This window comes from Amblyomma americanum, chromosome 8 (assembly GCF_052857255.1).
Source record: "Amblyomma americanum isolate KBUSLIRL-KWMA chromosome 8, ASM5285725v1, whole genome shotgun sequence".
In the NCBI taxonomy this organism is placed as follows: domain Eukaryota; kingdom Metazoa; phylum Arthropoda; class Arachnida; order Ixodida; family Ixodidae; genus Amblyomma; species Amblyomma americanum.
The window spans coordinates 126,435,044-126,450,377 of NC_135504.1; the positions used below are offsets into that span (position 1 = coordinate 126,435,044).

At 47.4% G+C, this 15,334-nt stretch overlaps 1 protein-coding gene across 5 annotated transcripts in view; it reads right to left on the bottom strand.

The window, feature by feature from the left end:
* LOC144102066 (extracellular serine/threonine protein CG31145) overlaps nt 1-15,334 on the bottom strand; it is a 250,432-nt gene that overhangs the window by 38,420 nt on the left and 196,678 nt on the right. For all 5 annotated transcript variants that reach the window (XM_077635340.1, XM_077635341.1, XM_077635342.1 and 2 more), the window contains one exon: nt 2,056-2,134. In XM_077635340.1, coding sequence (XP_077491466.1) covers nt 2,056-2,134 — 79 coding nt within the window. The remainder of the gene's footprint in view (nt 1-2,055; nt 2,135-15,334) is intronic.

Consider the following 15,334-nt stretch of genomic DNA (forward strand, 5'->3'; position numbering starts at 1 on the left):
AACTATAAATAGAGACTTTAAGAAGGTGAATTCTGTTTGCAATTACCACAAGCCGCTGTCAGTTTTCACTGCGCTCAAAGGCTAGTCAGAGAATGAATGTAAAAAAAAGAAAGTTGAGAGAGGGAAAAAATCAGCAATAAGCGTGGAAGTAGTTTGCTTTTACGGGCCAGTATGAAAATTACGATTAGCCCCTTCCCCCCATTATTCCCCCTTTTATTTTTGCCCACCTTACGTGCCCAGTAAACTTTCAGCTAAATATGGCGAGAAGTGAAAAAAAAAAGCCTCTTTCCGCCAGCAGCTGTCACCGGTTCGCTTTATTCTTTTGGTTATGTATCATTATATGTTCACTCCTGCTTGGGCCAAGCAGTGGCCTGCAGTATTATGAAATAAATAAATAAATAAATAAATAATAAATAAATAAATAAATAAAAAGTTCTGAAAAGCCACTTCGCCGCATAGCAGTTTCTGTATAGCCTTCCTCTGAGCAGCTTAAAAACAAAAGGAAAGGGAACTTCAGCGTAAATGAGGCGTAAGGACCATCCCAGCCGCATTTCCAAAACGCGCACTTTTCCTTAGTCATTAGCGGCGAGCAACACACGCCGTATGCTCGGCTCGAACCGGTATGAAAGGAAACAGCCTAATAGCATGCTGTCAAATACTACTTCTCAAGCCCGCGAGAAGAAAGAATAGTTGCGCTTTCTTCCTGAGCTGTTTTCCCTTGAGCTCGTGAACACTTCAACGCGTTTAAAGTTTTGTGCAGTAGGAAAAAAAACACAAAAAACATCATTTTTCAGCGCGGACTATGTTTCCTGTTTTTATATAATGATCCTAACTGTATAACCGGATTACCTGACGCGGAAAAAAAAGAAAGTACACTAGCAGTGAATATACTATGGTCGCTTTCAGCTCACATTCTCTCTTCCAGATCGCATAACGTTTAAAAAATGGTCTCTAAATAGTCTATAGACTTCTTATGACTCTATTGCCTTCCTATAGATATTTATTTTTGTCTGTTCATAGTCTATAGACTGTCTATAAACGTCTATATACAAAAGTCTAGTAAAAGTGTATAGCTTTAAATCTAAAGATTGTTTATAGACTGTCTATAAAATTTGCATTGCCTATAGGGTTTGTCTTTAGAGTCTATAGACTTTATAGACCGGAGTCTATGGAATGTGTATAGACTCTCTAAAGAAATTTTTGTGAGGTAATGAGGCGCGTACTGATCGTTACAGACCAGTTACAGACACCGCACGATGCCCGGGAAGGCTATTTCCGGTAGAAAGCATCTTACCAAAGAATGGTAGTCGGATCCTAAGTTCCGATTTCGCACTGAGTCTGTCGTCAGAGCACCCCGATTGTAATTCGTGATGCTTCCTGGAAATTCAGACAGCGGGCAACGCCGGAGCGCTCCAACTATGCTTTTTAATCATTAGGTATAGCGTCACTCGTCAGCTGTACTGACTTCTTCAGCCGACCGACAGGGTGCGCTACGTTATATAGCGCGCCGTGCAGCAGCAACCCAATTAATACGTTAATTAAATATTTCAAGGCGTAATCCTTTTCTGGCTCATGAGTGGCGTGGACGGAAGTTGTCCGCGCGAACTGTCAATCAACAGTTGATAAACAGCATGTATGTGATGAGATAGAGGCCAAAAAAGACAAGATAGAGGGAGAAAGAGAGGAAAGGGAAAGCCTTTCGCATTTCCGCTGTTAAGCACACTTTAGCGCAATCCTGTAATTTTTCCATCCGTGTCAAGAAAATAAAACTTGTGTCCTCAAGTGAACACGTGGCGTGCAGTGGCCAGCGAAGGTGGTCTGTTCGCGCAGCCGCGGGTTCGAAGCCGAGTCGCGGCAATAGTTATTTAAATTCTGCAAGAGGCTGTTGCTATCCTAGGTTCGGCCAAGGTCACACTCAAGGTCAAGCTTCGCGCAAACTCGGTGAGCCGGTCAGACCATGCTAAGTAATGCTTTGGCGCTAAAAGAGCACAAAAAGTTTATGCAGAGGAGGGGGGGGGGGGGACAGGCATCGCGAAATGTTTTCAGACCACTCACCTCATGGGCTTGAATAGTGCTTGGCCGCCGTTCTCGTAGTCGATGACGAGCTTCAGTTGCGTGCCGCCATCCTTGAGACCTGCGCGCATAAACAAGGAGCAGCAAAATAAATAGAGAAATCACGACAAATATGCAGCGCCTGAAACACTGCGAAATTATTAGCCTCCACTCGGCTTCCAATTCTTGGACGGTCCCTCTGTATGAGTGTGATGCACTGAACGCCTGGAGAACAATGACGACCACTACCATTTTACGCGCGCAAAAAAAAAGCCTCCCCCCCCCCATCAAAAAAAGAAAGAAAACAGAACAGAATTGGCCAATTTGTTGAACTTGCGGTCAATAAAACGAGCGCGTTGTATAAGGTCCCCCGGAATACTTTACGCGGATTCAGAAGGTGCCTCTCCTCCACCTTGCATTCCGACTATGTAGGTGAAGAAGGGAACACCTGTGGGCGGACGGTAACCTTCGACCTTTTCAGGAGAGCGCAGAGAGCGACAACTCGCGTAGCGCGAGCGCTGGTAAATAATAAACGCGTCGCGAGAAACGCGCCTTCCAGTTCAAGTTTTGACTGTCTGTTCCCGGTAAAGACGTTTTCCGGCAAGCAAAATGCACGCTGTGGGAGTTGCTATGCTGTTCGAAAGGTGCGGACAAAAAATATACGAATACGACGTTGGAAGAGCTCTACAAAGGCTTGGCGCATTCCCATCAAACTTCCTCCCACGGGCCAAGCACGACTGCTTCACTCAGTTATTTAGCGCAGCCTCGTCGGGCGCTCATGTATAGTTCAAGAAAGGTAGTCGGTGCTGAGATATAGTTTCCAGTAGAAAGACAAAGTTACATCAAACTTGTATAGTGTACAACTTCTGCATGGTCAAAGGGCGCGACCGTGTAGGCACTCTATTTCTGCCGCTGACTGAGCCATTTTCGCGCTCAAGAAGCGTTAAATCCTTCTCTTGCGCTAAAGGGCTTCATTGTTCCCTAGCGGGGATAAAAAGAATTATGAGGACGCTTAAGCTTCGCCCTTTAGAGTAGACGCGATATAACCTTTTCCTTCTTTTTTTTTCACTTTTATTCTTTTTTCTTTTTCATTCCTCACCAATTAGCAATCCACAATGACATTACCGATCACGTTCACCGATTACAATCACAATTACGGAGCACGTTACAGATTACCAACAACCAATCAGAATTATCGATTACAAATCACCAATCACTGTCTGCTTGTAGGTTACACTGCACGGCATACTACGCCACTACATACTCATGCATATACATATCATATGTTTCAGTACAGTAAACCACCATAATACCGCCTTTTCATTCCGCCTGATTTAGATCTGACGCCTTATTGGAATATTTATATTTGGTTTTATTTAAAAAAAATTACTATAACATCTGTACACGTCCCCAACACACTTTACTGTCATACACACAACAACGCGTTCACTTGCTGCCTCTGACACGCTTCAACCAACGACCCTTTGTGACATTATGTCCGGCCAATAGTTTCGCATTTCATGTTTTCCCGTGACGCTGCACACTCAATAGTGCGTGCATTCTTGCAAGTGAATTTCGTTCATGTTTTACCCACCCTCATTGTGTATTCTAGTGTTTCTGGTCGCCCGTGAATGTGGGGCTTCATCATGCATGAGGTGTAATTGGCTGTTAGTTTCCTGCTTGTTCTTTTCTCCCCTGAGTTCCTGTTTTCAGTGTCGAGGAAGTGATTGTACAAGGATTTAATCTGTACGCTCTTCCCTCCACCCACTTACCATTCTATGTATTTTGGTTTACCGGGACATGATGTACTCAAGAGAGTGCGTAAAATGCCCCTCCCGCCGTGTGCCAAGACATTTTTCTATAAGCTACATAATGAGACATGGCTTGTCAGAACGTGGTTAGAAAAAAAAGGGCGTTTTTGTGTCCGCGGTAAATTATCGCCTTTGCGATGTTCCATAAAACGATTGAGCATTGTTTCATCGATTGCGAAGGTGCAGTACTCTTTTGGGATATCTTGCAACGGACATTGAAAAAAGACAATTTGACACCGAATTCTGTGCGGTATGTCACTGCACTGCCATTTGTTGGTGAACCTTCAGACATTCTGACTGGACTACACGGCCTCTGGAAAACGCGCACTTTGGACCGACGTTGTGAGTCTGTTGTTTCTAGAAAAGACCACTTCAGCAGAATGATTGTTCATCTAAATGAATTGTATGCCCAGACTGAATTTGAACCAGAGTGGCAACCGCGTCTGGCGCTGTGCTCTTCGTTGCCTTCTTTCTAGAGCGTCCCTGCTTATACTCCGTTTCATACATGAGGTGCAACGCTGTGAAAGGTACAGAAGTAGTCCGTACGGAAAAATAAAGGGAGGCGTGTTACTCCGCGCTTGTTCTGTGGCCGAGTGGTCTAAGGCACGAGAAAGCGACGGTGTGTCGCCAGCAGTATGAGTGCATTTAATCAATTTTGTGAAACGTGTGTCATGTAGTAAGCCTGCAGGCAAAGGATTTACTGTGTTGCGCTTACAGCAAGGAGCGCACTACTTTTTGGTCGCGGATGCAGGCAGTACAAACAAGAGCGCTAGCTTTGACAGCGTTGCGCCTGGTGGATGAAACGGAGTATAGCTGTGTCGTATTATGATGTAGTAATGTGCACTTGTCGTGTCTTCTCTCGTGCTTGGTTGTTTAGGTTTGTTGCTTTATGCATTGTGTTGATTTGAAATTGTCTTCTTCCTGGTTTGTACATAGTTCATGAACATCGCTTCATTGTAATAAATACCACGTAAAAAGAAAACAAAAACAAACAAACTTTGCGGCATATGCGTTGCGTGCCCGCCGGGCACGCAGAGGGCCTGGATTCGAACCCCAATGCCGGCGAATTCTTTTTTTTTTATTTCAAACTTCTGGGAATATTTCAGTCACGTTTCTGAGGCCTTCCAGTCGATCTTAGGCGACGGTGGCGGCTTTTCGACCGATCAAGCTGTATACGCTGTCGCGTAAAATGCACTAAACTATAGTGAACTACTTTAGTTTTACTTTAGGCACAGAGCGCCTTAAAGCCAGGACACAGCACTCGTTCTGTTTTGCCACGCAGAATGCAAACGGTAGGAACAATTTTATTGCTGGAGATGAATAGAACCAAATGAAGCTAAGTAATGCAGCGAAGGGAGGACAGTTTTTACTAACCTCCCGACACACGCAGAAAATAATCTTAAAAATAATTTTACGGCGCCTTACCACGTGTCTTAAGAAAAGAGAAAAGTTGCAGGCGTAAACGCACAAATGTAAAGTATGAAAAAAAGACAGGTCTGCCTCATTTATTGCGGGCAGACAATACTACGACAAGATGCCGGAAACCAGTCAGTCAGGCAAAAATTCATCATATACTTGAACAGGGTGTGACACTGTGAATTTGCAATACTTGAAATAATAATAACGCATTCAGTACAGCCTTTTCAAGGTATGTAAACAAGAAACAAACAGGAGACATTTTCTTCTTGCGCATCGAAAAGTTGCAACACATTACTTGAATACGCAGCACTAAACCTCGGGAACGTGTAAACAACGACGGAAAGACAGGAACAGCCAGGTCAGACCTTCCAGAATAGTTGAACAGCTGAAGTAAAAAGAAAACCATGACACGCCTAAAACTGGGTTTTCGAAGAATGCTCAGCCCGCGATTCCAAAACGATGTTTCAATACGACGCGCACTTACATTTTAAAACATTCCGTATACTAAGTGCGGCCCACAGAGGTTGTTTTGTATACGTTTTTTGCCCGTTTTGCTTACAAAGATCTCTTTACTGTTTCTCACTCAATTTTGGATTAATAGCTCTGACTTCTACCTCGAACTATTACGTGCTCAACCAAACTGCCGAAAGACAAATGAAAAATGAAATTATCGTTAAGGACCTCAATAATAATAATAATAATAATAATAATAATAATAATAATAATAATAATAATAATAATAATAATAATAATAATTGGTTTTGGGGGAAAGGAAATGGCGCAGTATCTGTCTCATATATCGGTGGACACCTGAACCGCGCCGTAAGGGAAGGAATAAAGGATGGAGTGAAAGAAGAAAGGAAGAAGAGGTGCCGTAGTGGAGGGCTCCGGAATAATTTCGACCACCTGGGGATCTTTAACGTGCACTGACATCGCACAGCACACGGGCGCCTTAGCGTTTTTCCTCCATAAAAACGCAGCCGCCGCGGTCGGGTTCGAACCCGGGAACTCTGGATCAGTAGTCGAGCGCCCTAACCACTGAGCCACCGCGGCGGGGTGGACCTCAAACTGCAGTGTGAAATTATTTGAAAAGATCAGAATGATCACATTATGACTTAATAATGTTAGTATTGCTGACTGCCGCGTTCCTGTGTGCGTGTATTTATGGATTATGCTAGGCGACTTCAGAAGTCGTGACTTGAAAACACACACACACACACACACACACACACACACACACACACACACACACACACACACACACACACACACACACACACACACACACACACACACACACACACACACACACACACACACACACACACACACACACACACACACACACAGAGAGAGAGAGAGAGAGAGAGAGAGAGACAGGCAGACTGACAGATTTAATTTGCCGCTGGCAGATCCGCTTGCATTTGTTGGTGAATGCTTGCCATGCAAATGTGTCGGCCTGCCAGCACTTCTTCCACCATTTTGCCCCGCAATTTTGAAGCTTTACTTTTTTGCACATTAATTATTTTTTTGTTATTCCGTTCAGCGAGCACTGCGTCTGAAGGGCTGCCAAAAGTCTGAGCCCACGGCGTTGTCGCCTCGCTCCACGAGACAAGCGGTAAACAAGGAGGGCGCCCGACAGAAAATTCCGGAGAACAACAAGCGCGTTTCTTTCTTTTTTCGGTGCATATTTTGCTATTTATTATTACTTTTCCTCTCAGGGGGCGCGTTCGTCGCTTTCCGCTGGCTGCTTTCCATCGCGTGCCTCTGTGTGAGCTGCCCCGGGCTCATCCCTATGCCCCTAAAAAAGTACGGTGAGGTTCGAAAAACGGCCCGTGGTGGCGCTACATATCTGGCCTTTACCGGCATGCACTATCGGGGACAAAAGTGGTATACTCCACGCATCGGGGGCCGGAGAACCAGAAAACTGCATCGTAACGCCATCTAAATCGCGAAACATTGAAACGAGTCAAGCGACATGCCTGCAGATAATAAAGGGCTTCCATTGGCTGCCTCGTTTCCAGATGCCACCTGTAGATGGCGTTACGATGCAGTTTTTCGTTGCTGCGGCTCCCGCTGCGTGGAGTATACCACTTTTGTCCCCGATAGCACACGCATAAAAGGCTCCGTCTCAGTGGCGTCGCTGTAGTCCCTTACAACTCGAAGGTGCACTAAAGAGGATTCTGTGCCTTTTCCCCATCAAAGGAACCCCGTCCCGCCAATGGCGTTGGCCGATTCTCTTCACCATGCTAGCGTGACAATGCAGGGAGCGGCGCCACAATGGAGAGAGGGATCTATCGCGGACCACAGAGGCAAGGGATTATCCCCTTCCATCTACCACTTCCTGTTTTGTCACAGTAGCAGGGTAATCAGAATCGGCCGACGCCATTGGCTGGAAGAGGGTCCTTTGACGGGGCTGAGGCTGACAAAGCTTTACTGTGCATAAGCGTATGGGATAAGGAAAAGCCGTAGTGTACTTAAGTTGTATCCGACTACAGTGACGCCACTGGTGCGCCTTCAGTGAAGCTAGCCTCTTTCTCTTTAGCAGGCGGTAATCTATCGACGCAGGCGCACATCAATTTGTACTCACCGCCCCCCTAACCCCACACACAGCCGCCGTCGTTAGAAAAGAAACCTCCAGCTAATCAAGCACCCGTGTTCGTTTTTCACCTCCTACCACCTTGCGGATTTAGACGTCGACCACAGCTGCTTCCTGTTTTCGTTCTTGTTGCGTATCTAGTACAAGTATCGCGCATTGCCTGTCACGTGTCCCCACGATGTCATCGCTAGCCCTATACCTGCTTGGGGTCAGATCAAGACTCTCCAGTATTGATTGAGCAGTGTTTGTCCTGGGGGGTCTTTCTTTTGGGGAAAATTTATGGGCCTCTATGAGCTCATACAGGCCAAAAGAACTCGAAACAGCTCCCTCGCGAGAAGCGTGGAACTATTTAATGGTCAAACCTTACGAGAGGAAGAGGTTGAGCAGAGGAAGTCACTCACAAATGGGAGTCACGACCCTGCATGACGGCTTAAAAACAACGCTATCAATAAAGTTTGCTGATACTACTATATGTGCTTTCTTCTTCTCTGGCTTTCTGCTACTGTTCTTTCCCACTTTTTTCTGTATCAGGAAAAAAAGATTGGCTTTTAAAGAAAGAAAATGGATTGGTCGAAACGGTGTGACGTCATCAAAGGAGGGAAAATACGAAATGTTAATCAGGAATAGTCAGTACTAGTACTTGTAGTAAGTTGTCTCTGACTGAAGGATGATGAGTTTTTGCTGATCCGTCAGGCAGAGACAGCTTACTACAACTACTAGTACTGACTATTGCTGATTAACATTTCGTATTTTCCCCCCTTTGAGACTTTCTCTGCGGTCTCCGGTGATGAGAGCCGGCTGGGAGGCACCCCTCCTAATTGTTGCGCCCAGACCGTGAGGCCCCATGATGACGGGAATTAAGTTCATTCATTCATTCATTCATTCATTCATTCATTCATTCATTCATTCATTCATTCATTCAGTACTAGTACTTACGCCTCCACCTACTACAAATACAACCGAATTGGAATATAATTAGAACAGAACTGAAATTGGAATAGATTGCAACGCTTCGCATCACTATTGCGCAAGTTTCTTAAGCGCCCCATGTATTTTTTTTCTTTTGCGTATGAATCGCGCAGCTGTCACAGCTGTGTCTTCTGCGCCAGCGGAAATTTGGCTGTTGAAGGCAGGGCCGCTTGTGAGACTCTCCGTACCGTCGTCTGACCGGGACCTTTAACAACGCGCTTTTCCATTCTTTTTATTTTTTCTTCCTGCATTGTGAGACAGTGTTTTGACGCTCGATAACCTACCTTTTCCGGGTTTTTCGAGAATGACATCCAGTGTAAAACTTTAAAAGCGTTGAGCAAAGGGCACAGAAAGGATGTTATATAGAACAAAACTGTTACCTCCCCAGGTCTTCCACCTTAACTTGCAACTGAGATCGCGAGCTGGCACGAGCCAGTTAGAAGCTTTGGGAACAGACGGACGACCCGAGCTCGTAACAGCTGTCAATGCGCCGCCCCGAATGACGAAGCGCGGGCGCGCCTCAGCTAGTGCGCGAGGGCAGTGCCGAACCTGTCTGGCCCGGGACCCACCCACGCTACCAGGTCTATTCGCATACGCTAAGGCTACCTATTCGGAAGATATGAAGACACAGTGAGACATTTACCCAAGTCTTTAAGGTCGGTTGGTTGGTTGGTTTTTGGGGAAAGGAAATGGCGCAGTATCTCTCACATATCGGCGGACACTTGAACCGCGCCGTAAGGGAAGGGATAAAGGAGGGAGAGAAAGAAAAAAGGAAGAAAGAGGTGCCGTAGTGGAGGGCTCCCCAAGTCTTTAATAATAATAATAATAATAATAATAATAATAATAATAATAATAATAATAATAATAATAATAATAATAATAATAATAATAATAATAATAAATTCGTTTTGGGGGAAAGGAAATGGCGCAGTATGGACACCTGAACCGCGCCGTAAGGGAATGGATAAAGGAGGGAGTGAAAGAAGAAAGGAAGAAAGAGGTGCCGTTGTGGAGGGCTCCGGGATAATTTCGACCACCTGGGGATCTTTAACGTGCACTGACATCGCACAGCACACGGGCGCCTTAGCGCTTTGTCTCCATAAAAATGCAGCCGCCGCGGTCGGGTTCGAACCCGAAGCAAAGCTCAATTTGGGGATGACCCTTCCGGGCAAGGACGGCAACACACAGTATGGCACATGAGGCATGTCCCGCGGCGGCTGCGTTTTTATGGAGGAACTCGCTAAGGCGGCCGTGTGCTGTGCGATGTCAGTGCACGTTAAAGATCCCCATGTTCACCTCAGAAAATTGGAAAATTTAGTGATCCACGTCCGGAACCGCTTAAAAAACACGCTGCGGGTTTATAGTTGGTGAGCGCCCGTCCTGTCATGTCTTTCTGTGCATTCGTCTAATATGTTGCGTAGTTTAAATGCAAGAAAAGAAAAACGTTCGAAACCGACCTGGGACACCGACAGAAAGAGATTAAGGCACACCCGAAAATTTGAAATTTGAGTTGATCAACGTACCCGCCGCGGTGGCTCAGTGGTTAGGGCGCTCGGCTACTGATCCGGAGTTCCCGGGTTCGAACCCGACCGCGGCGGCTGCGTTTTTATGGAGGAAAAACGCTAAGGCGCCCGTGTGCTGTGCGATGTCAGTGCACGTTATAGATCCCCAGGTGGTCGAAATTATTTCGGAGCCCTCCACTATGGCACCTCTTTCTTCCTTTATTCTTTCACTCCCTCCTTTATCCCTTCCCTTACGGCGCTGTTCAGGTGTCCGCCGATATATGAGACAGATACTGCTCCATTTCCTTTCCGCAAAAACCAATTATTATTATAACATATTATTTCGCTCGGCTACTGATCTTGATTTCCCGGGTTCGAACCCGACCGCGGCGGCTGCGTTTTTATGGAGGAAAAACGCTAAGGCGCCCGTGTGCTGTGCGATGTCAGTGCACGTTAAAGATCCCCAGGTGGTCGAAATTATTCCGGAGCCCTCCAGTGCGGCACCTCTCTTTTCCTTTCTTCTTTCACTGCCTCCTTTCCCCGTTCCCTTACGGTGTGGTTCAGGTGTCCAACGATATATGAGACAGATACTGCGCCATTTCCTTTCCCCCCAAACCAATTATTATTATTATTATTATTATTATTATTATTATTATTATTATTATTATTATTATTATTATTATTATTATTGACCCACGTTCAGAACCGACCTGAGAAACCCCCAAAATGGACTTCGCCCACCACCGAAACTTGTGTGGCCCACCCCAAGAAAATAAGAAAAATTGAGTTCGCGCGTTCGGAACCTGGGACACTACCAAAATGGGTTCGGCCTGCCCCCAAAACTTGGGGGCGGCTGCGTTTCTATGGAGGCGAAACGCAGAGGCGCCCGTGTGTTGTGCGATGTCAGTGCACGTTAAGGTAGGTAGGTAGGTAGGAAAGACTTTTAATGCTCTAGAAAGGTGCTAGTAGCAGACGAGAAAGAAGAGGTCCATCGTCCTTCTTCTCACAGGGTCGGTGCCCCTATTCCAGGGCTCCGCTGAGCTTCGCTGCTCGTTGGGCGTGCTGGATCAGACCTTGTTGGCAACCCAGATCGCCGCTGGAGAGCCGGCTCTCCCACTGTTCCGCACTCGGGTCTTTGCGAAAGCTGTCGTTTTTACTGCATTCCCACGTGATGTGGTACAACGATGGTTTGCTGCCACACCACGGGCAAGTGTCCCGATATTGCGTCGGGTAAATCTTGCTAAGGATATGCAGGTTTGGGAATGTTCCTGTCTGCAATCTTCGCCAATACACTGCCTCTAGTTGATTTAGATCAGGATGAGGCGGCGGATAGCGGATCCGTACCCCCTTATAGTAGTTGAGAATGTCTGAGTACGTAGGACTGACTCGGTCGGGTAGATCGTCCGATTGGGAGGAAGCTCGGCTCGTATACCCTCGAGCTACCTCGTCGGCGCGTTCGTTCCCCGCTATGTCGGTGTGTCCTGGCACCCAGTAAATGCTATGTATGACTTTTGGTGGGGTCGCGCTCTGGAGGAGCCGGAGCGCGGCGCGACCTATGCGGCCGTTCATGTAGTTACGGCACGCTTCTCTCGAATCTGTAAGGATGGTAAGGGACATGTTGCTTCGATAACCGGCTACCGCCGCTAGAGCTACGGCCAGCTCCTCCCCTTCGGTTACCGTGCAATCCCTCACTGAGGCGCTAGCTAATTCCTTTAAGTTCGAATCAATAACTACCGCCACTGTGCTGTTATGTGAGCTTCTTGTATACGGAGCCGCGTCCGTGTATACCGTTGTGGATTTTGTAGCTAGATTTTGTTGTACATACCTCGCCCGGGCTGCCCTACGGGCCGCATGCAAGTTGGGGTCCATGTTCCGGGGAAGGGAGCGAACCTTTAGCGTCTGGCGGATTGCGTCCGGTATGCTCGCAGTACGATTCTCGAATTCCGCAGTTCCGCCTAGCCCCAGTCGGCTAAGGAGCGAGCGCCCCGTAGGAGTCTGCTGGAGCCTAGCTAACTGCGTGACCAGTTGGGCTTCTTTGATCTCTTCGAAGGTGTTGTGAATTCCAAGAGCCAATAGTTTTTCGTTGGAGGTGTTCATAGGTAGATGCAGGGCTGTCTTGGAAGCTTTGCGGAGTATGGTGTCTGCACTATCCACTTCTCCTTTGTTGAGGTTGAAGTACGGGAGGGCGTAACCCACGCGACTAACCACCAGGCTCTGAACCAGGCACAGGGTATCCCCCTCTCGCATGCCGCTCCGCTTCTGCGACACGCGCGTGATCATTCTGGCGACCTGAGTGGTCGATTGCTTGAGAAGGCCGAGCGTATGGCTGCATCGCTGGTTGCTCTGCAGCCACATTCCCAAGACTCGTATCTTGTCTCGTTCGGGAATTAGCTGTCCTTCGAGGGAGACATTGAGGGACCCTTCCTTGTGTTTCCCTTTGTGGACTCGCAGGAGTTCTGATTTTTCGGTGGAGCAGGCGAGGCCTCGTGCACTGACATATTCTTCCACGCAGGTAGCCGCTGCTTGCAGTCGTTCTTCTTTCTGGCCGAGAGACCCAGTGGTAACCCAGACCGTGACGTCGTCAGCGTATATTGCGTGCTGTATGCCTTCGATCTTCTCGAGTTGTCTTGCGAGGCCGATCATGGCCACGTTGAAAAGTCGTGGCGAGATGACGGACCCTTGAGGTGTGCCTTTGTTTGGGGTCGAAAATTTAGCGCTACGAAGGTCTCCGAGCCCAACCGTTGCAGTGCGGTTGGAGAGAAAGGCCTTCACGTAGCTGTGAATGTTCTCGCCGCAGTGGAGGTTGTCGAGTCCTTCCATTACAGCCGTGTGGCTAACGTTGTCAAAGGCTCCTTTGATGCAGTGCACGTTAAAGATCCCCGTGCGGTCGAAATTATTCCGGAGCCCTCCACTACGCCACCCCTTTCTTCTTTCACTCCCTCCTTTATCCTGTCCCTTACGGCGCGGTTCGGATATCCGCTGATATGTCAGACAGATACTGTGCCATTTCCTTCCCCGAAAAACCATTTTCAATTTCAGTTCTCAATTTCCACCATGCTTTCGCACAATATGTCGTGCTTAGCAATGCTAAAGCAGCAGCCATTCTTTTACATGATTTCTTCATCCCTCCATTTTTTTTTCTGACGCAGCCCTCTAAAAGTCGTCTTCGAGCACTGTCACCCGGTTTATCACCGCAACCTCTCCCTACAAATGAGATCTCTCCAGAGACGACCTTACAATTGCCTGCTCGACACGGGAAAGCACGGGCCGCATTTAGCCGTCTGACACAAGTCACCCAGAACACTCGGAACAATGAGCATCTTGCCCCGAGCTTTGCCAGCCTATGGCGGGCAGCGTATGAGAGCCCTCTCTTCCCGTGACCAACTACATCGTAACGGGGACAGTGTACCCATACTTTCCATCTGCGAATAGCGAGCGGCGGCCCGTTCGGCGCTGTTCAATTAGACGCGATCTTTCTAGTCCTGGGTCGTCTATTCACCACTCGAAGAGACAGCTATAGCGATCTCATAGATGGGGCAGGTCGCCAATAAATGACAGATAAGCAAAAATGAAAGCAAAAATAATAACGCGAGCGTATGTGCGGAGGACAATATACGCGGCCAGCCAGCACGCATGCAGCTTTGGGGACGAACAAAGACGAAGTGGAAGGTGGGGGGAGGGGGAGGGAGAGAGAGACGGGGGGGGGGGGGGGGGGCTTCATATTGGTTCGCGCGGGGGGAGAATGGTTCGTCACAAGTGAGTTAATTAGGCCTCAGCGCAGCCGCCGGCCGGTAATAAGCGCGGCCTTTGCGGCTGGCCCCCGAGCCAATTAGAGACGGGCACGGCCGGACCTCAACGCGGCCTGGCCACGAGGTCGTGGATCACGTCTGTGCGCATGCAGACTAGGAGAGGCGAGGAAGGGGGATGCTGTGGACAGAGCAAATACGGCCGCACTTCCCACTATCGGTCCATCAAAGGACGGATGTGTAAAGAGGGAATCTGGGGTGGGGCGTATACACTCTGTACATTTCACCTCTCTAGAAGATTGCATCCTTGCAGACTCTCTACACAGGTCTTCTGTCTTGAGCCAATGTGTCGGGGGGAGCTGATTTGCAAGACTTCTCACCTGTGCAAAGATAGATTCAAGGGTGTCCGCGGTCTCACAAAACGGCCTTATATAAGAACGCCGGCCGGGTTTGGGGACGTTCTCTAAGAGCAGTCAGTTGGAGAGCGCGCGAAAGTTCAAATAAGATATTTTAGAGGGCTCCCCGGCCAAAAACACAAAGTGTCTTTACCAGGCATCAATGGCGATTAACTTTTACCCAAATGAAGCCGTTCGCTTTCATAATAGCTTCCAAACAGGCTTTGTTTACGTAATAAGGAACCATGGTTCAGGGGAGATTTTTCTTCAATTCAATTCAAATCTTTCATTTTTCAGAGCAGTTAGAAAGACAACTCTGAACGTCCCCTGGGCTAAAACTTGCACTCAGCCACTTGAGGCCGACTCAGAGGCCATAGGACTAGAGAGCAGTCAGCGCAGGTTAACAACATAGGCAAACAATAAAAACTGCGCACTCATTAAAATGGAAATAATATGTACAGAAATATTACCATAAAAACGCACATCCATATGAAACAACCAGAAAAAGAAAATCAGCTTTAATACGGAAGCACAGAATGACAGGATAATTGAACTCATGTAACAATTCATAATTTTACCTAGGCGGGACCCTCCCTCAACCCTTCAAGAATTCCAGAAAAACCGTAGTTCGTGAGATAGACGGCTCATGCGAGTATTCTACCAACGAAGCAAAACTCCGGCAAATATCACAACCTCTCCTATACACCAGGAGCACGTATAGCTGCTGTGCTGAGAGAGAAGTGTCAGAAACATGCATCGACAAAGCGTCGGAACTAAACTGCAAAAAAAAAAAAAACATTTTTTTCATCTCGCTTTCATCTCGTAGAAACCGTTCGACGTA